At 36.0% G+C, this 24266-nt stretch overlaps 4 protein-coding genes across 4 annotated transcripts; all 4 read right to left on the reverse strand.

Moving 5' to 3' along the window:
- Positions 1 to 5232: 5232 nt before the first annotated feature.
- Positions 5233 to 6213, reverse strand: LOC145615389 (uncharacterized). The gene is made up of 2 exons (XM_081670464.1): positions 5905 to 6213; positions 5233 to 5795 (listed from the first exon to the last, which is right to left on the reverse strand). The coding sequence occupies exons 1-2, from the start codon at positions 5942 to 5944 to the stop codon at positions 5410 to 5412; spliced, it is 426 nt and encodes a 141-aa protein (XP_081526590.1). The 5' UTR covers positions 5945 to 6213; the 3' UTR covers positions 5233 to 5409.
- Positions 6214 to 6947: 734 nt separating this feature from the next.
- On the reverse strand, positions 6948 to 10324 carry LOC145613313 (serine carboxypeptidase-like 42). Its single transcript, XM_081668398.1, has 10 exons — positions 10038 to 10324; positions 9511 to 9618; positions 9315 to 9407; positions 9145 to 9237; positions 8851 to 8936; positions 8439 to 8720; positions 8207 to 8340; positions 7986 to 8078; positions 7785 to 7902; positions 6948 to 7560 (listed from the first exon to the last, which is right to left on the reverse strand). The coding sequence occupies exons 1-10, from the start codon at positions 10279 to 10281 to the stop codon at positions 7393 to 7395; spliced, it is 1419 nt and encodes a 472-aa protein (XP_081524524.1). The 5' UTR covers positions 10282 to 10324; the 3' UTR covers positions 6948 to 7392.
- A 3140-nt stretch (positions 10325 to 13464) lies between these two features.
- LOC145613699 (pentatricopeptide repeat-containing protein At3g09040, mitochondrial-like) lies at positions 13465 to 16482 on the reverse strand. Its single transcript, XM_081668777.1, has one exon. It carries the CDS (start codon positions 16480 to 16482, stop codon positions 13558 to 13560), a length of 2925 nt encoding a protein of 974 aa, XP_081524903.1. The 3' UTR covers positions 13465 to 13557.
- A 1360-nt stretch (positions 16483 to 17842) lies between these two features.
- Positions 17843 to 21663, reverse strand: LOC145613102 (serine carboxypeptidase-like 42). Its single transcript, XM_081668158.1, has 10 exons — positions 21153 to 21663; positions 20740 to 20847; positions 20543 to 20635; positions 20346 to 20438; positions 19855 to 19940; positions 19480 to 19761; positions 19211 to 19344; positions 18727 to 18819; positions 18488 to 18605; positions 17843 to 18376 (listed from the first exon to the last, which is right to left on the reverse strand). The coding sequence occupies exons 1-10, from the start codon at positions 21412 to 21414 to the stop codon at positions 18212 to 18214; spliced, it is 1434 nt and encodes a 477-aa protein (XP_081524284.1). The 5' UTR covers positions 21415 to 21663; the 3' UTR covers positions 17843 to 18211.
- Between the last annotated feature and the right edge of the window lie 2603 nt (positions 21664 to 24266).

A 24266-nucleotide genomic window follows, 5' to 3' on the forward strand; every position in this document is an offset into this window, starting at 1 on the left:
TGTAATTTAGGGACGGAGGGAGTAGTGCTTTTGGTTCAGATGAAGTTTTTTTTTTTTTTTTTTATTATAAATCAATTTTAAAGTGTTCAGTATTTGTATTGGAATTTTAGATTTGTCAGGAAATGTTTGTAAGTGTTGTTTGGCTTTTGATTGTCAATAAAATCCTATTCAGTCAAAAAAAAAAAAAAAAAAAAAATAGAAATTCTAACATGCAATTTTTTATTTTTTTTTTTAAAAAAAAAAAACTCTCTCTTAGGGTTGAGTTCCCAATTTTCACTCTCGTCCATTGAAGCAAATTCGTGAGCTCTTTTCTCCATTGAAGCAGATTAGTTAGCTCTATCCTGAATTACAGATTTCTCTTCTCCATCGAAGTGCACTCTCGATTCTTAATTGAAGTGGTGAAGCATGTGAGCTATCTCTCCTCCATTGAACTAGCTTGTGAGATTTCTATCCTGCCGTTGAAAAAGATTTAGAGCATTTTCATTCATTGAATCAACTAATGAGGTAGTATAGTACGTTCTTAATTTATCGAATATCAGTTTCATAAATTAGGGTTTATTGTTAATTTTTTGTGGTGGTGTTGAATTATGTGTATATTATTGGATGAATAATGGTGTAGAATTGTAAGTTGAAACGTGTATTTTGAATTTGTTATGCGGTTTTTCAGTGTTTTTTTTTTTTTTTTTTTTTTTTTTTGGGGGGGGGGGGGGGGGGGGGGGGGGAGTTTTAGCTATTTTGACCTTTTCTTGGTATTTTTGTGAATTTTTTGTGGACTATGGCTGAATTGTTATTTGTGAATATGGGTCACCATAATTTTATTAGGAAAATTTGTCAGAAAAAACCTTTTAAAAGGCTCATTTTGCAAGAAAAAACCTTTTAAAGCATTCTTTGTTTAAAAAAACCTCGACGATCACTTTTTTTGTTGAATGAAACCTGAGTCTTCTTTTCCGGCTTTGACCATGACTTTCAGGCGTTGACTCCCCTATTTTCCTACTTGCTGCCCTTTATTTTGTTATTTGCACTCCCCTTCTAATTGTTCCCCTAATTTTCCCTCCAACTAAGTTGCTCTGTATTCCCTCTCTCATCTCTCTCTCCTCTACTCCATGAATGCTCTGCAAAACTATCCCATCAAAATGGGTTTCTCCCTCTCTCTCTCTGCTCGCAATTAATACATGATCAATAAAATACGGTAAGTGTTAAGTAATCTATTGTATGTTCGAAAATAGCCCAAAAAAATTGGGGTTTTACTTTGTTCAAGACAAGCAAAGTTGCTCACTTTTTTTTTTACTGTATTCAATGGGTAAAGGTCGAAGGAAGACGACGCTTGGACGCAAATCAAACTTTCCCAATTACGTAGTGAAGTACAAAGCCAGGTATGTTCTTCATTTGCGCAATTTGCGTGTCAATTGGTAGATAATATCACCAAAAATCAGCGTAAATCAAACATAATTAACCTAATTGTTGTTGGTTGCTCATTGATTTTGATCTGTGATGGCTTAATTGATACATGCAAACTTGTTTTTGCTTATAAATTGATTTGAATTGTGACTTTGTTGCCCTAGATAATTGAATTTCTGGAATTTTGTTGTTGTTGGTGTGTTTATCAGGTTTAATGGTAGAGTAAATGTGTTTGAACCTCGATTTATATTCATGGAACCTATTAACATTAGGATGTACTATGGTGGTCATTTTGTGACTAAGAAAAACACTACAACTTATGAGAGAAAACCAAATGTAGACCCAACAAAGTGGGGGATGGCATTACGTGTGAATGTGGAGGAGGTTTGCTATTTTGAGTTTGCATACTGGATTAAGTCTGATTTAGGCTTTGATGAGATTGGGGAAATTTGGTATAGAAAAAAGGGATGCTCTTTACACACTGGGAGGGCTAAAATAGAGGGAGATAAAGACATAGCAGAGTTTCTTGATGCACCTGAGAAGGATGGCTTTTACCACTTGTATGTTGTGCATGCAGAGAAGGTGGATGATGTTAATAGGAGGTTAATATATGGGCCAGGTGTTGGTTTTTATACAGATAGTGAGAGCATTAGTGAGAAAGGCAGTGAGATGGCAAGCAATGGGGGTAGTGTGTCATTAAATAATGTAGAGGGGGGTCCACAAACACAAAAAGAGCATGACTCTCAAACTAAAAACCCTAGATCTGAGTTGCCTGGTAGTCAAAGTGCATTTCACCAAACAGTTTCTGAAAATGTTCTCCCTCTCAAAAAAACAAAGCTTCCAATAATTTCTGCAACCAAAAAACCACCCACCCAAATTATTGACATAAGTACCCCTTCCAATTCTGCCAATAGCTTCCCTGTTCTTCCAGATTTAGGGGTTCTTCCTACACTGTCTACATTGCCAGAAACAAACCCAGAAATAGGCATTGAACAATTGATGCTCAATGATTTTGAATTTACAAACCTGACTGATACAGATGATGATGAGGAGTTAGCTGGGGGTGAGGAGTTAGCAGGGGGTGAGGATTTAGTGGAAGATGATGCTGATTTAAGTGAGAATGATTATGAGGACAAAGATGATGATGATTTGTTTGATGAGTTTGTGGATCATGACATACAAGAGAGGGTGACTAGGAGTTTAGGGGGTCTGTCAACTGCAGTTTTAGATGATGGTGGATATGATGTTGAGGATGGTTTGCAGATTGGAGATGATGAGGACATTGTGGACTCAGATGGTGAAGTACTTAGTGAGGTAGGTTCTGATGATGAGGGGCCAGTGTATCCTGAGTTCAACCCAGAGGTTGATTTCAAGGGCAAAGTGGTGTTGACTAAAGGCTTGAAATTCCCAACTAACAAGTGCTTTAGGAGGGCTTTACAATATCATGCAATTGACCATGGTTATGACTTTTATTTTCTACATAACAACAACCAAAGAGTGAGTGCATATTGTGCTCATAGATGTGGGTGTCCTTGGAAGAGAGCTAGAATTTTGGAATGCACATGCAAGGCAAAAAGAAAGTGTAGGTTTAAGATACATTGCAGAAAGTTAAAAGGTGAGGCAACTTGGCAAATTAAGAGTTTAAGGCTTAAGCATATATGTGGGCACCAAGTTAAGAACTCAAAGATAACTTCACAGTACCTAGCTGAGAGGTACCTTGAAGACTGGAGGGATGACCCCACTTGGAAGTTAGGTGCATTCATTAAAAGGGCAAGAAGAGAGTGTAAAGTAGAAATAGGCTACTACTTAGCATGGTATGCTAGGCAGAGGGCTTTCAAGATGATTTTTGGAGATGCAGATTTAGAATATGAGAAGGTTTGGGACTATGCAGCTGCCATATTGAAGTATAACCCAGGTAGTACAGCAATTGTGAAGGTAGATGGAGTGCAAAACCCCCAACCTGTATTCCAGAGATTATATGTGTGCTTGCAAGCCTGCAAGCAGGGATTCATGGCAGGATGCAGACCCATCTTGGGAGTGGATGGTGCTCACTTGAAGGGGGCATATCCAGGCATCCTTTTGACAGCAGTAGGGAAAGATGGCAACAACAACATCTTCCCTGTAGCCTGGGCAGTTGTAGAGGTGGAAAATGGAGAGACTTGGACCTGGTTTTTGGAGCTACTAAGGAAGGACATTGCATCAGTTGCAGATTCTGTCACTTGGGTTCATGAAGCTGATGAACTCACTTACATGAGTGACAGGCAAAAGGTAATTATATTGCTAAATGTTTAGTCCATTTTTCATATCAATATCAAATTTAGTTTGCTAATTGCTTGCTGGAATATTTGGAAACAGGGACTATTGGATGCATTTGCTACAGTGATGCCTAATGCAGATACTAGGTACTGTTGTAGGCACATTTGGAGCAATTTCAAGAATAAATTCCCTGGGACTGTATACAAGGAGCATTTTTGGAAAGCTGCAAGATCAACTACAGAGGTACATGGCATAGTGTAGTATTCTTTGGTTACATATACATATTATTCTAAGACCCTAACACTTGTTATGTTGCTGTTGTTGTCCATAGCATCATTTCAAGCAGCATATGGAACAGATCAAGAAGCTCAGTGCAGATGCATACAACTACTTAAATGCCATTCCACCTGCTCATTGGTCAAGGCACAAGTTCAGCTCTCATTCCAAGTCAGGGATGCTCTTGAACAACTGTTGTGAGAGCTTCAACAATGTTCTCAGAGAAGCTAGAACTAAGCCTATTCTGCAACTGATGGAGTGGGTAAGAAGATATGTTATGGGAAGGTTTTTTGCAAAAAAGGAAGGGCTCAAGCATTTCACTGGTTTGATTATGCCAACTGTTTTGAAGTTTGTGCATAGAGGTTTGCAACAAGTGTCCAACATGAGGGTTACTCAAGCTGACTTGATGGAATTTGAATGTGATGACTCAGAAGACACTTATGTTGTAAACCTAGAAACCAAATCTTGCAGCTGCAACAGATGGACACTTATGGGTATTCCCTGCTGGCATGCACTTGCCTGTATTCAATTGAGAAGGCTGGACATAGAGCAGTTCATTCACCCAGCTTATCATGTGGAGACATACACCAAGACATATGCTCCAACCTTTAAAGCAATGCCAGGTCATCAACAATGGGAAGTCACCCCTTATCCAAAACCATTACCTCCTCCTCACAGAAACCTACCTGGAAGGCCTTCAAGTAAAAAGAGGAAGAAAGAAGCTGGAGAAGAGAAAAAAATGAAGACTGTGAAAAGGGCAAAAGTGCAAAATAAATGTTCTAACTGTGGTGGGTTGGGGCATTACAAGAATAAGTGCCCAACCCCACCTATTGAAAAGCCAAAGAGGCCTCCAGGAAGACCAAAGAAAGGTGCAGCAACAGGGCAACCAGTAACAGGGCAAGCAGCAGAAGCTACCTCATCTCAGCCTTCACAGCAGACCATCTCACTGTCTGCACCACATGGAACCCAGAATGGTACCTGAATATTGCTATGAAGCTTAACATGTTTATTGTTTTGTTAAAAAATTTGTGTACTTGGTCATAATAGTGTTTATGTGAACAATGTTGCAACTTTTGCCTTTACCAAGCTTAACAACATTGGTACTTGGAACAAATTTTTTGTGAACAAACTCATGATGTGGAGATCTGTTTATGATCACATCATTTTGTGTAATGTTATGAATGATTTCAAAATTATTGTAGCTATAAATAAGCTGTTTTTGCTTGCTTTGTTTTGGGTTAGTTATACCACTAATCAAATAGTATAAAGGACTAATTAAGGAACATGAACCAAAAATTGTTTGATACCAAAAGCTTGTTTTTTTTATTCGATAATAAGGGGTACAAAATACACAAAATGCTTAGCTTTTCAATTAACTTAAACCCCCCACCAAAATAGCCAAGTCTACTTAGCTAAAAACAACAACTTACCTACCTTAGCCCCTACATACTTACCAAACCACCAGCCCTAGCATTCTAACTACATAAACATTTTCATCACCACACTAACAAACACAGAGACAACAACACAAATGACAGGTAGCTTAAACCCCCCTTGCTGCATCTCTGGTGCAGAGCTTCTTTGCATCCCCCTTTGAAGATTGTTATGATCTTCAAGGCAAGCATTTCTAGCCTTCATAATAGTCAACTCGGTTGCCCTCCTATGCCTCTCAGCAAGCAGCACATTAATCACATCACGCTGCCACTCTGTTTGCTCCTCATCCAGCCATTTGAAAGTGTTGCAACCTCTTTCTCCGGTGTCGTGGTTGTACTTTTTGCAAGCCTCGAACCTTCTTCCCGGATTTTCATGTGTCCAAGAGGTCCTCTTCGCACAGGGAAAGCCACAACCGCAATTCACCATTTTACCTACAAAATTATACAAAAGAAAACAGAGGTATTAGAGATAAGAGAAGAACCCAATTGGAGATTTGAACACCATAGTTGTGAAAGAAATTGCTGAAGAACCCTATTTTACCTTTTGATTGATCTGATTTTGGGGGAAAATTTGCCCTCATTCGAAATGAAGTGATTTGGGGAGGGCTATCCTAGAATATATATAGGAGGGAAATAAGGGAGACAAAAAAAAGGAGGGAAAAATTAGATGCTGTAGGCTGCAAGTAGGAAAATAGGGGAGTCAACGCCTGAAAGTCATGGTCAAAGCCGGAAAAGAAGACTCAGGTTTCATTCAACAAAAAAAGTGATCGTCGAGGTTTTTTTAAACAAAGAATGCTTTAAAAGGTTTTTTCTTGCAAAATGAGCCTTTTAAAAGGTTTTTTCTGACAAATTTTCCAATTTTATTATTTGGGGTGGGGGGTGGTTTGTCAAACTTAATATATGTCTTTTTTTTTTTAATGGACTTAATATATGTCTTTATAAAATGTGATATGTGAAAAAAATACAAGAACAAGTATTACATTAAAAATAATGAAAAGTTTACAAAAATTATAATAATGATAATAATAATAATAATAATAATAATAATAATAATAATAATGATGAAAAGATATGTAAAAGCAAATTTAATGCCTAGAGTTTAGCGCTTGTATTTAAGTTTTGCAAAATAAAAATATTAAAAAAAATAATTGGGACAAGCTTTGAACCTAAGACCTCCAAAATAAATTCCCTACTCTGTTACCAACTCAACCATTGTACATTTGACATAAAACATTGCTACATTTAATATATAAACAAAACCAAGGGGGAGGCCATGGCCCACGCTAGCCCCCCTTGGTTCCACCATTGTTTTTGGAGATAGAGTAGGTTAATGTGATGAAATTAACAAGGCTCATCCCTTAGTGATCCCAACATAGTACAACTAGAATCATAGCAGTTTTACATAATGACATCATGCATGATTGCATGAGGGATTGAACAATTTAGTATAAAAAATTAATGTTTTTGGAGATAGTAGTTGCAAAATTCTTTTTACAAAAATAAATTATTGATGATTATTACAAAAACGAGAAGAGTTGTTGGTGGTTATTTCCAAAAAACTTTCCTAAACTATTTTAAGAAAGGTTACAACTATTTTAAAACTTAAAAATAGACTAGTGGTATTTCTTACATGCAAGGCATGCACACAGATGTAGCGCGATGTCAATTCTTACTAGAACTCCTTCGAACTAGCAAAATGCTTCACATTTAATAGGAAAAAAAATATTTAAAATGTCATATTAAATAAATAAACACAAGCTTCTTCAAGTAATTTATCTAATGAAATTCCTCTACAGAGCCACTCTGGATTATCACAAAAATAGCGAGGTATTACAACATAATTTGCAGAACCATTGCAGTGTAGTTCCCACATGTGGACAGTTGACAAATCACAAATGAAAGAACAGTACTTGATTGTGCCTTTTGTTACCATATGCTTGCAGCTCATGTATGACTGACTGATGGTTCCTTGCAGCATAACAAATGGAGATGCCGTTCCAATTCTAATTCACGCAATTGCTAGATATTGCTAATCATCTATAGGCAGGCGTGTTGCATTAGGCAATCTTAGACCACGAACAAAAGAACTAAAGAGGTGTAAAGCCCTTGCTGGCTGTGAATAGGGCACCATATGTGCAGCACCCCTTACTGTGGCAAAGGTCAACAAATTTCCATACTCAGTTGACCAACCTCCTACCTGTTACCAGATAGATCAGATGTAAATATATCATACAAACGCAATTCTTCAACTGTACCAAACATACTAATAATAAACATAATTGGTTGTTGCAGAAACGCCGCTGTTCCAACTTCACTAATTAGCTACATATACCACAACATAGTGTCTAACTCTACATATTATATATAATGAATGGTTATCCTCATTTGACATAACCACATAACAAGTTGGAAGAGAATTACCTGCCCTTTGTGAAACCAAGCTCCATAAGGAGCAGTGACTGTAAAGTTTAGTTCACGAGCAAGTTCATGAATCATCTGACGGGATCCCAGAAGTGGAACTACAGAATCTTGATCTCCGCTGAGTAATGGAAAATTGAACATAAAGGATCGTAAAACACCAATACTTTAGTAAAATCAGTACATCTTATATCATGCTTCTACCTGTAAATCCAAACTGGAACACCTTTTTGGATGATTCCTTTGAGCAAGGGAAGCATATTCATCTTGACGTCAGTCTTGGTATAGTTCAAAACTCTGTCACAGAGAAGATGCAACTATCAGTGATGTCAGCCCCATAGCCAAATAATGAGATCTCCCAGGAAACTTAAGAAGGATCTCCTGAAACAATAATGCCAACAAAAACTTCCTATAAGTTGACATACTCGCTACACATGGACCAGCTGTAGGGCAATTTTGTTCGATTTGCATGGAGAGCGCTTTGGACCTCTGGAAGATTGAAATAGAATCCAGATTCATAATTAATGCAAACATCAATACCCAAGCTTATTTTAGTGGCCTGCAAATCAGCAGACGGAGACACAATTCAGGAATCAGAACTATTTCAATCAGAAACAAGCAATCACTAAGGAAGTAAGGAATGAAGATGAAGCATACCGCTTTTCTCAATCTAAATTCTTGCTCCACTATCGATGGGTAACAAACATCTACAATGACATTATAGTTATCAACATAGCTACTAACGCTGAGCTGAGCTTCTGTTATTGCATCATAGCATTTCCCAGAAAAATTATGATCAGGACTACCAAAACTATAATAACTGAAATCACATTCCTTATTTATGGTGAGACCTATTTCATCAGAAATCATCCCATGTGACCATAGGAACTCATATGTTGCCCGAGTATCTCGATCAAGTCTGAGCAATGGATTTCCAATCTAATCGACAAAAAGACAGAAAGAGAGAGGGGTCACTACAACTGTTAATGGAAAGGTTTCCCTTTTACTTTCTTTTTTGGTTGGGATTAGAAAAGAGGTAAGATTGGTGAAATTACACAAAATGACTTACAGCAACTCCTTTTATGTTGAACTTAAAAGCAGTAGAATGGGCATTATGATCCAGTAAAGCAACAGCTAACTGTGGTATGTAATGCCCTGTAAATTATCCTCCATAATAACAAGCGGCACACAAAAATATATTACAACATCATTAGTACCTCAAATTTTTCTGTCAGTACTTGAAAAAGAAAGAAATATATAATTTTGCCAAAAACATGGGTACAGCAAGAGAGAAAGTAGGAAGGGCCAAAGGAAACAACCATTGAGATGTTGATCATCATACAATGCGATAAGAGATCATTACCTGCATAGCTTTCTCCAGTAAGAAAGAAATCTCTCGATTTCAGAGCTGGAAACTTCTCATACCATTTCATCATGAAAATGTGCATGTCTTTCGCTGTTGATATAATTAGGATGAAGCTTTTATTGAGATAATAACTAGAACAAAGATTGGCCTAAAATAATGTACCACACCTGTTGAGGTATCCCCGGCATTGTAATCAGACGTTGTATTTGAATATGACCAGCCTACTCCAGCAGGAGACTCCACAAATAGGAGATTTGATGCTGTAATCGACACAGAATAGGGTGACAAAAGTACCATTAAAGTGGGTTACAAACGTAGGCAGGAGATAAGAAAGCTTCTAAATGAATGGTTAACAGGTACAACCTTTATTCCAAGATTTTGGATTTCTTCGAAGACCCCTACCATCACCTGTAGGAAAGAACGGTCCCAATTCTGTAAATGCACCACCACCAAGTGACGAGCAACCAGGGCCTGCAAACCAAAATGCAGGTGAAAACAAAACACAGCACGATGGGGGGGGGGGGGTGGTTGGGGTGAAGGGCTATGACAACCAGTTCTTAATACTAATAGTCAGCAATTAATTGTTTTTATTAGTCTCACCAAACAAAGGTATGGAGCACATAGGAATTTACTATTAAAAGCTGTAATCAAGCAGCTTATTTGTTCTCTTGTTTTAAGTATGAAATTCTAAAAGCTTTGTAGATACTCCAGCCGGCATAGAAATATCAGGGCATCTTAGCAGAATAGCAATACATAATCAATAATGATGAATGAAAATCAGTCGATGGTGCTTGTCTTCAAAGAGCGAGAAGAATACATTCAAATACAAAGAAAAAAAATGTACAATGGAACGTCAGGATATGAAGCAGACAGAAGAGCAAGAGGCTAACCTCCATTGAGCCAAAGAGTGAGAGGCTTATGGTCAGGATCCTTCTCAGCTTCAACAAAGTAGTAAAACAAGCTCTTTCCAGTCTTAACATCCAAATCAATGTAGCCAGCAAACTGTCTGAATCCAACTTTTGGTTGGCCAGGCAATCCTACCACAAGATCCTCGAGAGGATACCCATTCAAACAACCAATCCCAACTAAAATTACCAGCAACAGCCACCAATGGATGCAAGCCTTGCTAGTCATTCTCAGTCTACACTTTTTCAAAATATTCCCTTACTAATTTATATTATTTGCATAGCAGCATGTGAATGGTGGGTTTATTAAGTACCAATATTAAAGGTGTGTTTATATCCTTTTAGTTGGCTATCCTTTCAAAAAAACAAAAAATATTAAAGCTGCTAGCTTTCAGGGAGGTGGGGAAAAGAGAGTCCAATTGAATAACTTTTAGACTGCATAACAACAAATATCTTTGAATAAAAAATCGACATGGGCCCGGAAATTAAGGAAATAATTTGTAATGACATGTCCTCCCAATTTTCCGCCCAAAAAATTCAATCACCAAATTGAAAGATAAGCTTAAACCTCAGACTAAAGAAGAACTGGTATGGGAAAGAATATAAGATCAGCACTGACAGAGTCACTATCAGCCAAATAGAGACCATATATTCATACGGAGTATGTAAATATATAAGCTCCACTTGCACAATGATTATCCATTTTTTTTTTGAACAAAGAGCCCGCACATGCATTACCTTCTGGCTCTGCAAATTTATAGGATTACATATGACTGCACAATCCCCAAAAGATTAGGATTTAGGATAATTAGGAGAACATTTTGTTTTTTCAGAAGGTACAAGACCACCAAACACTATCCCTCATTTACAATGACAATTTGGAATGTTCAACTCACATATTTGAGTTAACAATGCACTCCCTCCAAATTTTTTTAAGTGCATCACTTTTCAAATTCGGCCCTTATTTAAGTGCAGCACATTTTTTGGACATATTTTCTTATTTTAATTGTATCTCTCTCCTCACATGGTCCCCCACTTCTATTATTATTATCTAATCTTACATTCCTTACTTCAAAAAAGTTATTACTTCCACAATCTCTTTTTGTTATTAATTTTTAATTTCCAACAAATCCCAGTTACACAATTTTTTAATCCACTGAACTCCCTCTCCTAAAACTCTGTGATAGTCAAAGTGATGCACTTAAAAAAACAGGGGGAATAATCATATCTAGACTACCACATAAAATGATTCTAACTGCAAATGAAAGGTTTGTTACTCTTAACAGTTTATTTTACCTCAAGTAGACGTGTTGCATATTTGACATTCAAAAACAATTAAGACACTTCATTTCTTAACCAAATAATGAAACAATACCACAAAATAGTCCAGTTGAGCAATTGGAAACATACCTCTAGCAACATAGAATGGAAGTATGCAGAAACCAGATTCAAGATGAATACAAAGGGTAGCAGCCTGGCAGGGATATTGCTCAGTGAATTTGCATAAACTGACTAGTTATCATTGCTTTCTGAGCATGCATAATACAGCATGTTTGTTAGATGAAGGTTTGAAAATTAGGATATAATCAGCTCATGTCTTTAAGCAATTAATTGCACGTCCCCAGTACTATCATACTCCCCCCGTCCCCCTCTCAAGTCAGTAGCTACTTTCTGGAACATCCAGGAGATGCTAGATCAAGAGACACGGTCACAATCTCTTTGAATTTGCACGACAAAATTATCTTTCCCATACATCTGGCTTGCTTTATCAGTCTCGTCTCAAGCTTCACATAAAACAATTATATACCTCCTGCTCCAGAGTTGATCGATTTATCTCACCATCTGTAAGACTTGACAAGCACTGGCCTGAGTAGATTTGCAGCAATCAAATTAATTTATGTTCACCATCAACATGACAACACACCTATGTAGTAATAGACAAGGAGATTGAAATGTGACGGGAAAAACACACACACACACACACATTAAAATTCAAGAAATAGTAAACCAAAGAACAGAGGCTGAGTATCTTTAATTTCAGAGCTGTTTAGAATATGCAATCTTTTGGGAGATAGCTTAAACTTTAAAGTGGGCATTTGTGGTTTTGATGGCTTGGTGGGTTCAACCGTTCAACGAGGACTTGAGGAGAGAAAATTACAACTCATTACTCAACTAATAAACCAGACAAACAGAGTACATATTTGATTGTATAGAGTATCTAGTGTGTCATGAGTCTCATGATAATTCAGTAGGAATCGAAATTAATGTAATTATATTTTTCGCTTTTGCCTAAGTTTTGGTAATGGTGATGATAATTTTGCCTTTCTAAAAGAGGGTTAGAAGACTTAACCCTTATTAAACCTTTCTACCTACACTGGAATTTTCATGTATTTGATGTGGTCATAGTGTACTGCCAATGTACTGTCTGAGCTTCTCACACCGACCATAGACCCAATTTGACAGCTCTATGTTGAAGCTACGCAAAAGGCAATCTAGTATATTTTAAGCAAGTAGGGCCAACCAAACCCAAACTTTAATTTAGCTAATGTTGATGCAATATCTGACAGAGTGACAGCTACTACAAGCCAGTAGTTAATATGCAGCAGCAGGTCTGAGGTGATATACGGTTCAGAAACCAAGATTCACATCTTAGACCTACCCATCAATTAATTATATGCACAACTGCAGAAGATTCTTAATTTGTAAAAGGATGATGGAAAAACATAGCCTCATAATGGAAGGAAAACACTGCAACATTACATTAGGAAAATTATGGTAGAATTACAGCACAACATTTACACATATTGTAGCAGAATTCCAATTGTCCCTCACTCCCCCTTGAAAATAAAGACTTTTGATGCTTAAGCTAGATAATATGATAGTGATTCACTTACAGTCTCTCCTGCTACTGAGTTGTTCTCTATGAAAGCTTAACACCATCGTAGTTCTAACCCCGTGACCCTGCCAAAAGAATAATATTATATTCCATTGTCACAACTACAATATTACATTTTCCTAGTAATCTTATAATTCTTGCGACTATTTATATACCTTGTCTATTTACTTTCCCCTGCTATAGATATTTTGCATTGAGGAGCTATCTTCTAATCTTGACTGATAATGTTGTGCACATATATATCTCCCCACATCCTGCCAAAATAGGAAGCTGCACAGGGTTGCTATTGTTGCTGTACTTCACCTTTAATAGTCTACTACCTTCTCAAAATTTAAAGGTGGATATGTACAGCAGTACTTTGAAAATGGTTTTAGCTTCCTCTACGATCGGTTTTGTCATCATTAATTGTCAAAGTACTGCTTGGTCTGCTTTGAATCTGAAGTACAGCAGATTGGGATGCCCTTCAAGAGACTTTACATTGGGATGACAGAAGAAAGATGGTGAGGCACACTACCTAAGTTTTCCAGTAATTTTAAATTGTCCCATCTGCAAGTGAAGTATGGTCTTGAATGCACCTTGAAAAAAGCAGCCTCAAACTTCATCAATATATCATTGCAAGCTATGAACAACTTTCTCCTCCATACTATCAATCCAGCTAGATCCAGGAAACTTTGAGACGCCCATTTCTTTCATTTTCCTTCTCAAAGAGTCAACCTCACTCCAATTACCTGAGGAAGCATGTATGCTTGAAAGCAAAATGTATGCTGAAGAATTATGAGGGTCCAGATTAATCAGTTTTTCTGCTGCTTTCCTACCCCTTGCATCATCTCCGTGTAACTTGCAAGCATTTAAAAATGAAGCCCAAATCTTAGCATCAGGTTCAAACTTCAGGTCTTCAATAAAGCTCTCTGCCTCCTCAAGAAAACCCCACCGACCAAATAGGTCAATCATACAGGCACAGTGATCGTGTCTTGGCTGAATACCACACTGGTTAACCATCAGATTATAGATATGACGGCCTTCACTTAGTTTGCCCCCATGACTACAAGCACTAAGGACACCAAGGAACGTCACCTCATCAGGAAATACATGAGACTGCAATAATTCACCAAATATCTTTAGTACATCTTCTACATAACCATTTTTAGCTAATCCTACAATGATTGAATTCCATAGAATAATATCCCATTTACAGGCAACCTCCTCAAAAACCTTTACAGTACTTCCCACATCTCCACATTTGGCATACATGTCTATAAGAGCACAGCCCACTAACACATCTGAATTGAAGCCAGAGCGAAGAGCAAAGGAGTGGATCTCAGTACCATCCTTATGTGAAGTTAAAAAGGAGCATACTTTGAGAATGCTAGCAAATGTTGCTTGATCAGGCAAAACATTTTGGCTACGCATTCCTCTATAAAGGTCCAAAGCCTCCTTGTGGCAATCATTTTGACTTAAACCAGAGATCATAGATGTCCATAGTACTGCACTCTTTCGCTCTGGAAATTCCAAGAATAGTTTACCAGCATCTGCATTGCTATGGGAATCCATGTACATGCCCAATAGAGATATGCCCAAGAATCCATCGTCGTACAAGATCCCTTTCTTTAGCAAGAGGCAGTGGATTTGCCTCCCTAGCTTAAATCCGCAAGGACCATGACATGCGTCTAAAAGATTAGCAAAAGTGATTTCAGAAGGACATAGTCCTTCAGCCAGCATAAGCTTATAGATTTTTACTGCCTCCTCCAGATTGTCCTGAGAAAACCCAGCAATCAAAGCATTCATAGAGATTACACTCCAACTATGCAACCTATAAAATACCTCGCATGCAGTCTCAGTCACCCCACACTTGACATACATATCAATAAGTGAGCTTCCTGCATAAAGACTAGTTGCTAAGCCATGTTTCACTGATAAAGAATGTAACTCTTTTCCTCGGGCAAGATTTTTTAAATTAGCACAAGCACTGAGTAGACTGGCCATAGCAACTTCATCAGCCACCATACCATCAGACATCATTCTTCGAAACAGGCCAAAAGCCTCATTCTCCTCTTCCACCTGGACATACCCAACAATGATTGCATTCCAAGAAACATTATCCCTACCCTCTATAGTCTCAAAAAGCTGCCTTGCATCAGCTAAACTGCCTGTTTTAGCATACATATCAACCAATGCATTGCCTACAAATAAGTTAAACTCATAGTTGGTCTTAATTATCACAGCATGCAATTGGCTTCCAAAATTTAGCCACTTCAAGCAACCACATGCACTCAAAATGCTGGTATAAGTAAATGCATCAGCCTGCATACCACCATCCTTCATATCCTGGAACAATTCAACCACCTCATTAACAAATCCGTTCTGTACGTAGCCCCCAAGCATTGCATTCCACAGCACAATGTTTCTCTGGTCCAAGTGATCGAAGACTTGCCTTGCAGACTCTGGCTTATGGCATTTGGCATACATATTTAACAAAGAGCTTCCCACGAAAACATTATGATCAAGCCCTTGCTTAATTGCCTGAGCATGAACTGGTAGGCCAACATTAAGACACTTCAAGCTAGCAATGGCACTTAGAACACTTCCTAAAGTGGAACGAGAAGATGGCACACCGTTTTTCCTCATGTTCAGGAAGAGATTTATAGCTTCTGCCTCATCACCACTTTTAGCATAACCAGAAATCATAACATTCCAAGCTATAGTGTTTGGGAAAGGCATCTGGGTAAGCAAATCCCTTGCCTTATCCAGCCTCCCATTATTAACAAATGCACTAATCACAGTCACAAATACCACATGATCAGGAACACAACCTAAACTTTGCATACACTCAAACAGTTTAAGTGCCTCATCAAGTAATCCCATCTGAACATATGCTGTAATCATCGCAGTCCACGAAACCAAACTCGGATTGCACAAGTGATCAAACATTCGCCTAGCATCACCTATACAATTGCATTTAACATACATATCAGTCAAAGAACCTTCACAAAAGGTATGACACAGATAACCCATCTTAATAACATCACAATGCACTTGCTTCCCAATTTCAATCAACATCATCCTGGCACAACCAGACAGCACAATAGCATAAGTAAACGGATTCGGCACAACACCCAAATTCCTCATTGACCCAAATAACTCCACAACTCTATCTAACAACCCACTTCTCAAATACAATGACATGATTGAATTCCACCCCTGCACATCTCTCATCTCCAACCTCTCAAAAACCCTGTTGGCATACCCTGCATTACCACATTTAGCATACAAATCCAGAATTGCATTCCCCAACTGCCCATTTAACCCAAAACCCAACTTCAAGGTACTAGCATGGATAACTTTACAAGCATTAAAAGCTTGGGATATTCTCTGAGGCATTTCATCAAACACTTGGCGTGCCTTGATTTTCCCACATTGCTCCAAGCATAGTTTCAGAAGATTGTCATAAACCCCATGTGTAATTTGATGTGGGGTTGGGAAATTTGGTGTGAATTTGCAGAAGTAACGAATAAATTGGGAGTTTTTCTTGTACATTTTTGTTAAAAAATAAAAAAGCCAAAGTTCAGTGCTTTAATCATCGTTAAACATTTCTGAAACAAAATTAGAACTTTGATAATTGCTTGTTTTAAAGGATTTAAGAACTTATTGAAAAGCAGATTACAGTTCTCAATTTCCGGCGTAGCGCATGCCGCACGTGACCTCTGATCGCGAATATATTTCTGTAAGAAGAGTAATGTTTTGATGGTATCAATTTATCAATCAAATGGTCAATGTTTTATCATTTTTGTAGATGTGTCATGTGTTATACTTCCTCGGTTTTGTAATAATCGCAATCTTTTTGTTTAAGACTCTATCACTTATCTTAGATCAATTCATAAAAAAAAAAATTAAATTTAGGTCGTATCTGAAAAATGTATTCAAAATATACATTATTGTTTGATGTGTGATTTTTTATTGCTAAATAAATAGCTTTAGAGTATATGTCAAATCAAACATTAGATTTCACATGACTTTTTATCAATGAATTATGCTAAATACATTTACACTATTACTCGTATGTTTTATGAATCTAACATATCCCCACTTGATATTTTTTTTATTCATAGATTAGCGTATATGTCAAATCAAACAATCAAATAAAATCAGATCGGATCAGACTAAATAAGTTCAGATTAGATAAGCAAAAATAAAGTGAACTAAACAAGACTACCTTGCTATGTAATGGATTATGCATTTCAATTTAATTGTGTCAAACTACAAATTAAGTGTTTGTTTGGTTGCCAATAGATTGAAGGAAAATTGTGAGTTCTAAGAAAATGTCTACTGTGGACTCCATAATACAAGTATTATTTTGACAAATTATTTGGTTAGCATTAAAAGTGGAACTCTATTGAGTAGTCAAAATTCTCAAGAGACATAAAACATAAGTCACTAAATATAAGTTCTTTTGTTTTCAATTTTACACTTACTACGTGAAAAAAGTGTAAGTGTAACCATTATTTTGAAACATCTAAATAGAAAGATGTTTTGAACACTTAGTTTCTATTATTAGAAATTACGAATTATTGATTGGCTGAGCATTCCAACCCTGCATATCGAAAAATATTGCACGGTTTTGAACCAATCTCCCCCAAATTGTGTAATCATCGCATGCTAAAATACGAGACATGGATGTTACACCACATTATCAACTCTAAAATGGTGAAAAAGCTGCCCGCCGTGGGAATCGAACCCACGACCACAACTACCCATTGATTTTATAATGCTTACCACCCATGGAGAGTGGTGGGATATACCCTGAATTGCGCTCTACCAACTGAGCTAGGCGGGCTATTGGTCACTTGAATTATTGAAATAACTTAAATACTACTGCTGATACATGATGAGGGAGGAATTACAGCAAGAAATATGTTGTTTATTATGTACCTGCCTTGAGTTTTGTTGACTTGTTGCACAAATATGTTTGAACATGTAATTTATTAACCATTAAAAAAACAATGTCAAACTAACTTACAAATCTCAGATAATAGGAATCAGGATCCTTTGATCCTGAAATCGTAACTCAAATCAACAGATATCTATGCTCCCTCACTTTTTATCTTGCAGAAGAATCGAAAACTCAGTTATCCCAAGTATCCTTTATTTCGAAATTGTGATGTAGTTCTATCCTTTATCACTAATCATCTAAAAACTCTCCTTGGTAAAATGATGCAGGATGCAACTTGAGAGCACCCAGAACTAGATCAGTTTCCAATCTAGCTCATCATTCCATGGATTCTTTTGTTGTTGTTGGCAGTCTACGATCATGTATAAATGAACTGAACAGGTACAGAGCCCTTGATGGTTGTGCATAAGGTACCATATGTGCAGCGCCCCTCACAGTCGCGAATGTGAGTAAGTTTCCATATTCGGTTGTCCAACCTCCTACCTGTAGGTAGATCAAATGTTATAACTAACCAGAAGAATAATGCAGACTTGATTAAGAGAAGTAAGAACAGGAAAAGGGGAGAAAGCTGAGATCAATGCATCAACAATTTACCTGTCCTTTGTGAAACCAGTTTGCATAGGGGACGGTAATATTGTATTTGAGCTCATGAGCAAGCTCACGAACAAGGGTACGCGAGCCAAGCAGTGGCACAACAGAATCTTGATCTCCACTGTCAACAATGTAACAGATGTTTAGGCTTGCCAAAATTTAAAGAAAATAGTTTAAACAGTGTAATTTTTTATATATTTCTTCATTTTTGCTTGATATGTGTAAGTTTCGTAGACTGTTACCTGAAAACCCAAACACGAATATCTTGCAATAGTATCCTTTTTAGCAGAGGAAGCATATTCAAGCTACCATCAGTGTCAGAGTAATTCAGAATGCTGTAAAACAAGACATTGTCAGAAACTCAAAAATGAGAAAGAAACAAAGAAGATAAAATTTCAGTTCTGTTAACTGCATATTCAGGTTGGATCATTTCTGTGTCTATTATGCATCAACTCTAGTCTAATTAATTTTCCTGGCACGATTGGATCATTTTAGGTTCGGGTCCAAAATGGTTATGCATTTTTGGGTAGTATTGTGGGTTTAAGTCAGGTTATTTCAAATCGAATCAATTTTGCAAGGGAATACTTGTACTAGTGTACTAATGCCTTGGTTGATTTTTTTCATTAAATCTGAAGGGGTTATCAAAAATATGTTATATCATATAATGATATAGCTGAGAAAATCAATCACCATAAGTAGAGAGAGTGATTTGCTTAAGTTACATACCTACTGCACATAGACCATTCATAAGGTAGATTAGTCCGATTTGCGTGGAGAGCCTTTTGTACTTCAGGAAGATTGAAATAGAATTTTCTTTCAAAAGTCATACAAACATCAACTCCAACACTCATTTTAGTGGCCTGCAAAAAAAATTATACTTGTATTCAGGAACAAAAATCAATTCATTCATATAAGCATCTGAAATCCATGCAATGAAGTTTTGTTACTCGTTTTATGTCAGGGTAAAAAATTAATACGAAGGATGGTTATCTCACCATTTTTTTTAACCGCAGTTCTTGCTCTACAATAGATGGATAACAGACATCAAGGATGACATCATATTCGTTGACATAATCGCCAACAATTGTATTTGCTTTTGATATAGCATTGTTGCAAGCATCAGATTCGTTATGACTAGGACTAGGAAAGGTATAATCTTCAAAATCACACTGATTCATGATGGCAAGGCCAATTTCATCAGATATCATTCCATGAGACCAGAAAAACTCGTATGTTGCTGGAACATCTCTATCGAGTTTGAGAAGTGGATTTCCAATCTGATTCAAAATCAGAAAGCAAAACAAGTTATCTACATTGAAGACTTAAAAAAGAATCCAACCTATCAAAACAGAAGAAACTGCACTACTTACAGCAACTCCTTTCAAGTTGAGCTTTGAGGCCTTTGATTGAGCATTATGATCCAACACAGCAACAGCTAGTTGGGGTATGTAGTGCCCTGCATTATACACGGGCGATAATGTCAGAAATCTGAGAGCAACATCAGTAAGAGAGCAGGAATGTAGCAGACAAGTTACTTTGAATGGAATCCAGAATATTAGGCTTTGTTCTTAATGACCTTACAAAAACAAATTTCGGAAAAATTGCTACAGATAAGGCAGCAACTTGAGCATTTGGGTTCAATTTACAACTAAAATTATTAGACCAAGGAAAAATTTGTACACCCTACAACCAAGGTACAATTAGGTAAAGCTGTTTAATCAACTAGGATAACATCATTATCATAAACTTCTCATCTAATCCAACCCCAACTAAGTAATTGTACAATGCAAACAGACAATTCAATAAAATCTTTCCTGCTTCAAAACCAACTAAATAAATTCGAGTTATGCTACGAACAAACCTGCATAACTCTCCCCAGTAAGATACAGATCCCTGGATTTGAATTCAGGAAACTTCACCATCCAATTCACCAGAAATGTGAGCATATCCTTAGCTGCAATGTAGTCAAATATCAAAAATCGGAAACAGGTCTAATACTTGCAGAACCAGAAAATTCAACCAAAATTCAGCATGAAACAAATGCTCCCTAGTCCATACCAGAGGCAGCATCCCCGGTATTATAATCAGACGATGTGTTTGAATACGACCATCCCACACCAGCAGGCGATTCAACAAAGAGTAGATTCGACGCTATAGATAACAAATTCACAACACATCACAACAAAGGTCTTGAAACTATTGCATAATTCAACAACATAACATGAATTGCATTAATATAAAGTCCAAATTTCAACCTCTATTCCATGACTTTGAATTAACCCTTAAACCTCTTCCATCACCCCTTGGAAAAAATGGTCCCAATTCTGTAAATGCACCACCTCCCATTGATGAACAACCAGGTCCTGCAGTAAAAAAACCAGTTATACAACAGTAACAATAAACTGCAAAACTTCTTCAAACAAAAACAAAAACAAAAAAGAAAAAAACTTTCTTTTTTTTTTATTTTGTCCTTGGTTAATTAAAAAGACACATACAAACAACAAAACTCAAAGTAACATACCCTACTCAAACAATCTAGGAGCGAGTTTTTTTATAAAACCGACAAAATTCATTAATAAAAAGTCATACGAAATCTAATCACATGGGTAAGTACATCAATGTAAGATTCAAAAAAATTGCGAAAACCAAAATAACTACTACATTATACCTCCATTGAGCCAAAGAGTAAGAGGACTATGATGAGTATTGTTTTCAGCTTCAACAAAATAATAAAACAAGCTTCTTCCTGCTTTCACATCAACATCAATGTACCCAGCAAATTGCCTGAAATCAACCTTTGGTTGTCCAGGTAAATTTACAACAAGGTCCTCTTTCGGGTACGCAGTTACGCCATCAAAACCACCAATAACCACCACCAAAACCACCGTCAACCACCAAAAAAAACCACCAGATAAACCCCTTTTGCTCATATTTACTCTGCTCTTAAATAACACACAATTTTTTACACTTCTTTTAAAAATGTATTTATGCAGGTTACCTCTTTATATAATACTCAGAAGTTCTTGAAAAAATAAATTTAGTGAATGAATGGATAAAGTTTTGGAAATGTATTTATAGATAAAAAAAATTTGAGTCACAACAAAAAGTTTTTTTTTTTTTTTTTAATTTTTTGACTTTTTTGAGTGGTGAAAATTCTGAAAATGATTGAAATTATTTTATCTTTATGATAAAAAATGGTGGGGTTATTTAAAGCAAGATCTGGGGTTCAAGGGAATTTACAAAAATGATGTTACATTAAATGTTAAGGTGTGTTTTTCTGGAAAAGATAGAAGTAGTTGTATGGTAGCTGTGACCTTCGCTGTTATATTTATGGTATTGGGTAGATGAATTGGTTTTCTTAAAATTTGAATATATTTTAACGTTAATTTTTTTGTCCAATTTCCCTCCGATAAAAGTTGAATCTAAAAGTTTACAGAGTACTTCATTTATTATTAGATTAAGACCTGTATAATGTATCCAGATCAAATAAGCATGTTATTGACATTGATAGAGGAATTCATTGATACGAGTAGCTTGGTTGTAACTATACGAGTATTTCAAATTTTATACACTACGGGCCTGTTTTGATTGACTGAACTGAATTGAACTAAATATTTTATGAGGGAAGGAATTTAAAAACTGAATTAAACTGTACTGAAAATAATCTGAATAGAACATACCCTACATACAAGTTTATATAGTGTATAAAATTTGAAAATACTTGTATAGTTACAAACAAGCAAGGCTGGGTGTATATGATGAGGAATTCAATCTTGTAATTTGACACAAAGGTTTTGTTTGACAATTCATCTACAAATATTAGTATGCACTGGCAAATGCACCTAAACGAAATGTGTCAATTATATTTATTTAGATATATTTCTGGCAGCAGAATATCATATTTTCTGTAATTTTGAGGTTCAAAATTAGCCATGTTATGTTAATGTCTGGAAAAGATAATAGAGTACCATCACATGCTTGCTAGTTACTGTAATTAGTTGGACCAGTTATAAAGTAAGCGTTGTGGCTTATATTTATTTGGCGTGGACATCCTCGGTTATTACTTATTAATATGGGTCTGGACCAACATTGTAATAATACAGCTAAGGATATCGCCTTGCGGTATACAATTAGATAACATAGTTAACTTTGATAGTTCGACTCACTTTGTTACTCTATCGGTGATTTAGGGGTGGTACTTTAATTTATCAATATTCTCTTTACATTTTTATCTTATGTGATTTTCTAAATAAAAAAATAATAATAATAATAATAAAATAAAAAAATTAATAATAATAATAATAAATAAAAAAAGTTCGGTTTGACAATTGTTTGTTGATTGTCATTTGTTAAATGGATTGACGAATTGGTTGTATGTACAACTATTAATTATATATGTTTGGTAAAAATCAATTTTTAGACAGTAATTGTACAATGTAAATGAATTTTAAAACACTAACCATGAGCCATTAATTCTTAAATTTTACATCTAATTATAATAATATTAATATTAATAATATATTACAATTTACAAAATATTACTCACATTATTACAACAATTAAAAAAAATTTAAAAAAAAAAAAAAAAAAGGGTAGTGTATGTGGTAGCTCCCTGATATGAAGCCAACTTGAAATCACATTACATGGATGAATCAAATCAAGTAACAGGAGGGCATTTATGAGGATGAATGCATTATTAAATTAGTTTCCTTAAATAATTATAGTTACATTGAATAAGACAAAAGTTGAATATTCCATGATATTTAAGCTTGGTGCAAAAATGCTGCTACTTTCATGTTCCTTGGTAGGTGAAGCGTAACATCTATCTATCCAATTCTAATGGCATTGCAAAAGAAATGCTTTCAGTAAAAGAAGGCATGCCCATTGGGACCGAGAGACTTAAGGAAACGAGGGCTCACAAATTGTGCAATTAAACAAGTTAACATGTGATTTCTCTGATCTTGTTTCACTCGACTCGCATTATTTTATATCAATGCATAACTTTGATCGTGAATACCTATAATTCTCTTAGTATAGTCGAATTTTACAAACATGATATTTCATAATCATTTCGTTATGTATCAATCACAATATATAATTAAAGAAGAGTGGGTGTATTAGTGTATATAATGTAGAAGTCCAAATGGGAAAATTAGAAGCAATTATAAAGATTACAAAAATATAGAGTATTAATTAATGTAAGAACCTAAGATCTGGGAGGAAAACCAGACACGTCGTACTAGATTATTAGGGCTTTATATATATATATATATATATATATATATATATATATATATATATATATATATATATTTATATATATAAAAAAAAGATACAAGAAGTTAGGCTAGTCTTCTCTCAAGACTGTAACCCAACCTATCTGAAGCAATAAAAAAAGAAAATTTACTATCTAATAAAGGATCAATACCCTAGTGCATTTGCATGAAATGACCTAAAGAAGCAACATAATTTGCTGCTCTATTGCCCTGTCTATAGATGTGCCTGGACTCGACGGAAGAGAAAAGACAAAGGAGCTCTCTAATATCTTCCAGCAGTAATTGAATCTTCCACGGGCACTGAGCTTTACCCTGCAAAATATGGGCCTTCAATAAATATGTACATACAATATACTAGTATGTATGATGATTACAAGGCTATGCCAAAGATCTCTTTTTATTTTATGTAATAATACACTTCAAATTTTCTTTCTTTGCATTCTTCCAAGTTAAACCAAAGAATAAGAGATTATGTTAATAGAGACCAGAGCTACAAAGGACTAACT

This window comes from Chenopodium album, chromosome 25, assembly GCF_948465745.1.
Source record: "Chenopodium album chromosome 25, dcCheAlbu1.1, whole genome shotgun sequence".
Lineage (NCBI taxonomy): Eukaryota > Viridiplantae > Streptophyta > Magnoliopsida > Caryophyllales > Amaranthaceae > Chenopodium > Chenopodium album.

Coding starts and splice junctions, on each gene's coding strand:
- LOC145615389 (XM_081670464.1), bottom strand. CDS start 5,944: ATGAGGGCAAATTTTCCCCCAAAATCAGATCAATCAAAAG. Junction 5,796..5,904: donor AAAATCAGATCAATCAAAAG/GTAAAATAGGGT, acceptor ATAATTTTGTAG/GTAAAATGGTGAATTGCGGT.
- LOC145613313 (XM_081668398.1), bottom strand. CDS start 10,281: ATGACTAGCAAGGCTTGCATCCATTGGTGGCTGTTGCTGGTAATTTTA. Junction 9,619..10,037: donor CACTCTTTGGCTCAATGGAG/GTTAGCCTCTTG, acceptor TTTGGTTTGCAG/GCCCTGGTTGCTCGTCACTT. Junction 9,238..9,314: donor TGCCGGGGATACCTCAACAG/GTGTGGTACATT, acceptor TTATATCAACAG/CGAAAGACATGCACATTTTC.
- LOC145613699 (XM_081668777.1), bottom strand. CDS start 16,482: ATGTACAAGAAAAACTCCCAATTTATTCGTTACTTCTGCAAATTCACA.
- LOC145613102 (XM_081668158.1), bottom strand. CDS start 21,414: ATGAGCAAAAGGGGTTTATCTGGTGGTTTTTTTTGGTGGTTGACGGTG. Junction 20,636..20,739: donor TTCAAAGTCATGGAATAGAG/GTTGAAATTTGG, acceptor TGTTATCTATAG/CGTCGAATCTACTCTTTGTT. Junction 19,762..19,854: donor TCAACTTGAAAGGAGTTGCT/GTAAGTAGTGCA, acceptor ATTTTGAATCAG/ATTGGAAATCCACTTCTCAA.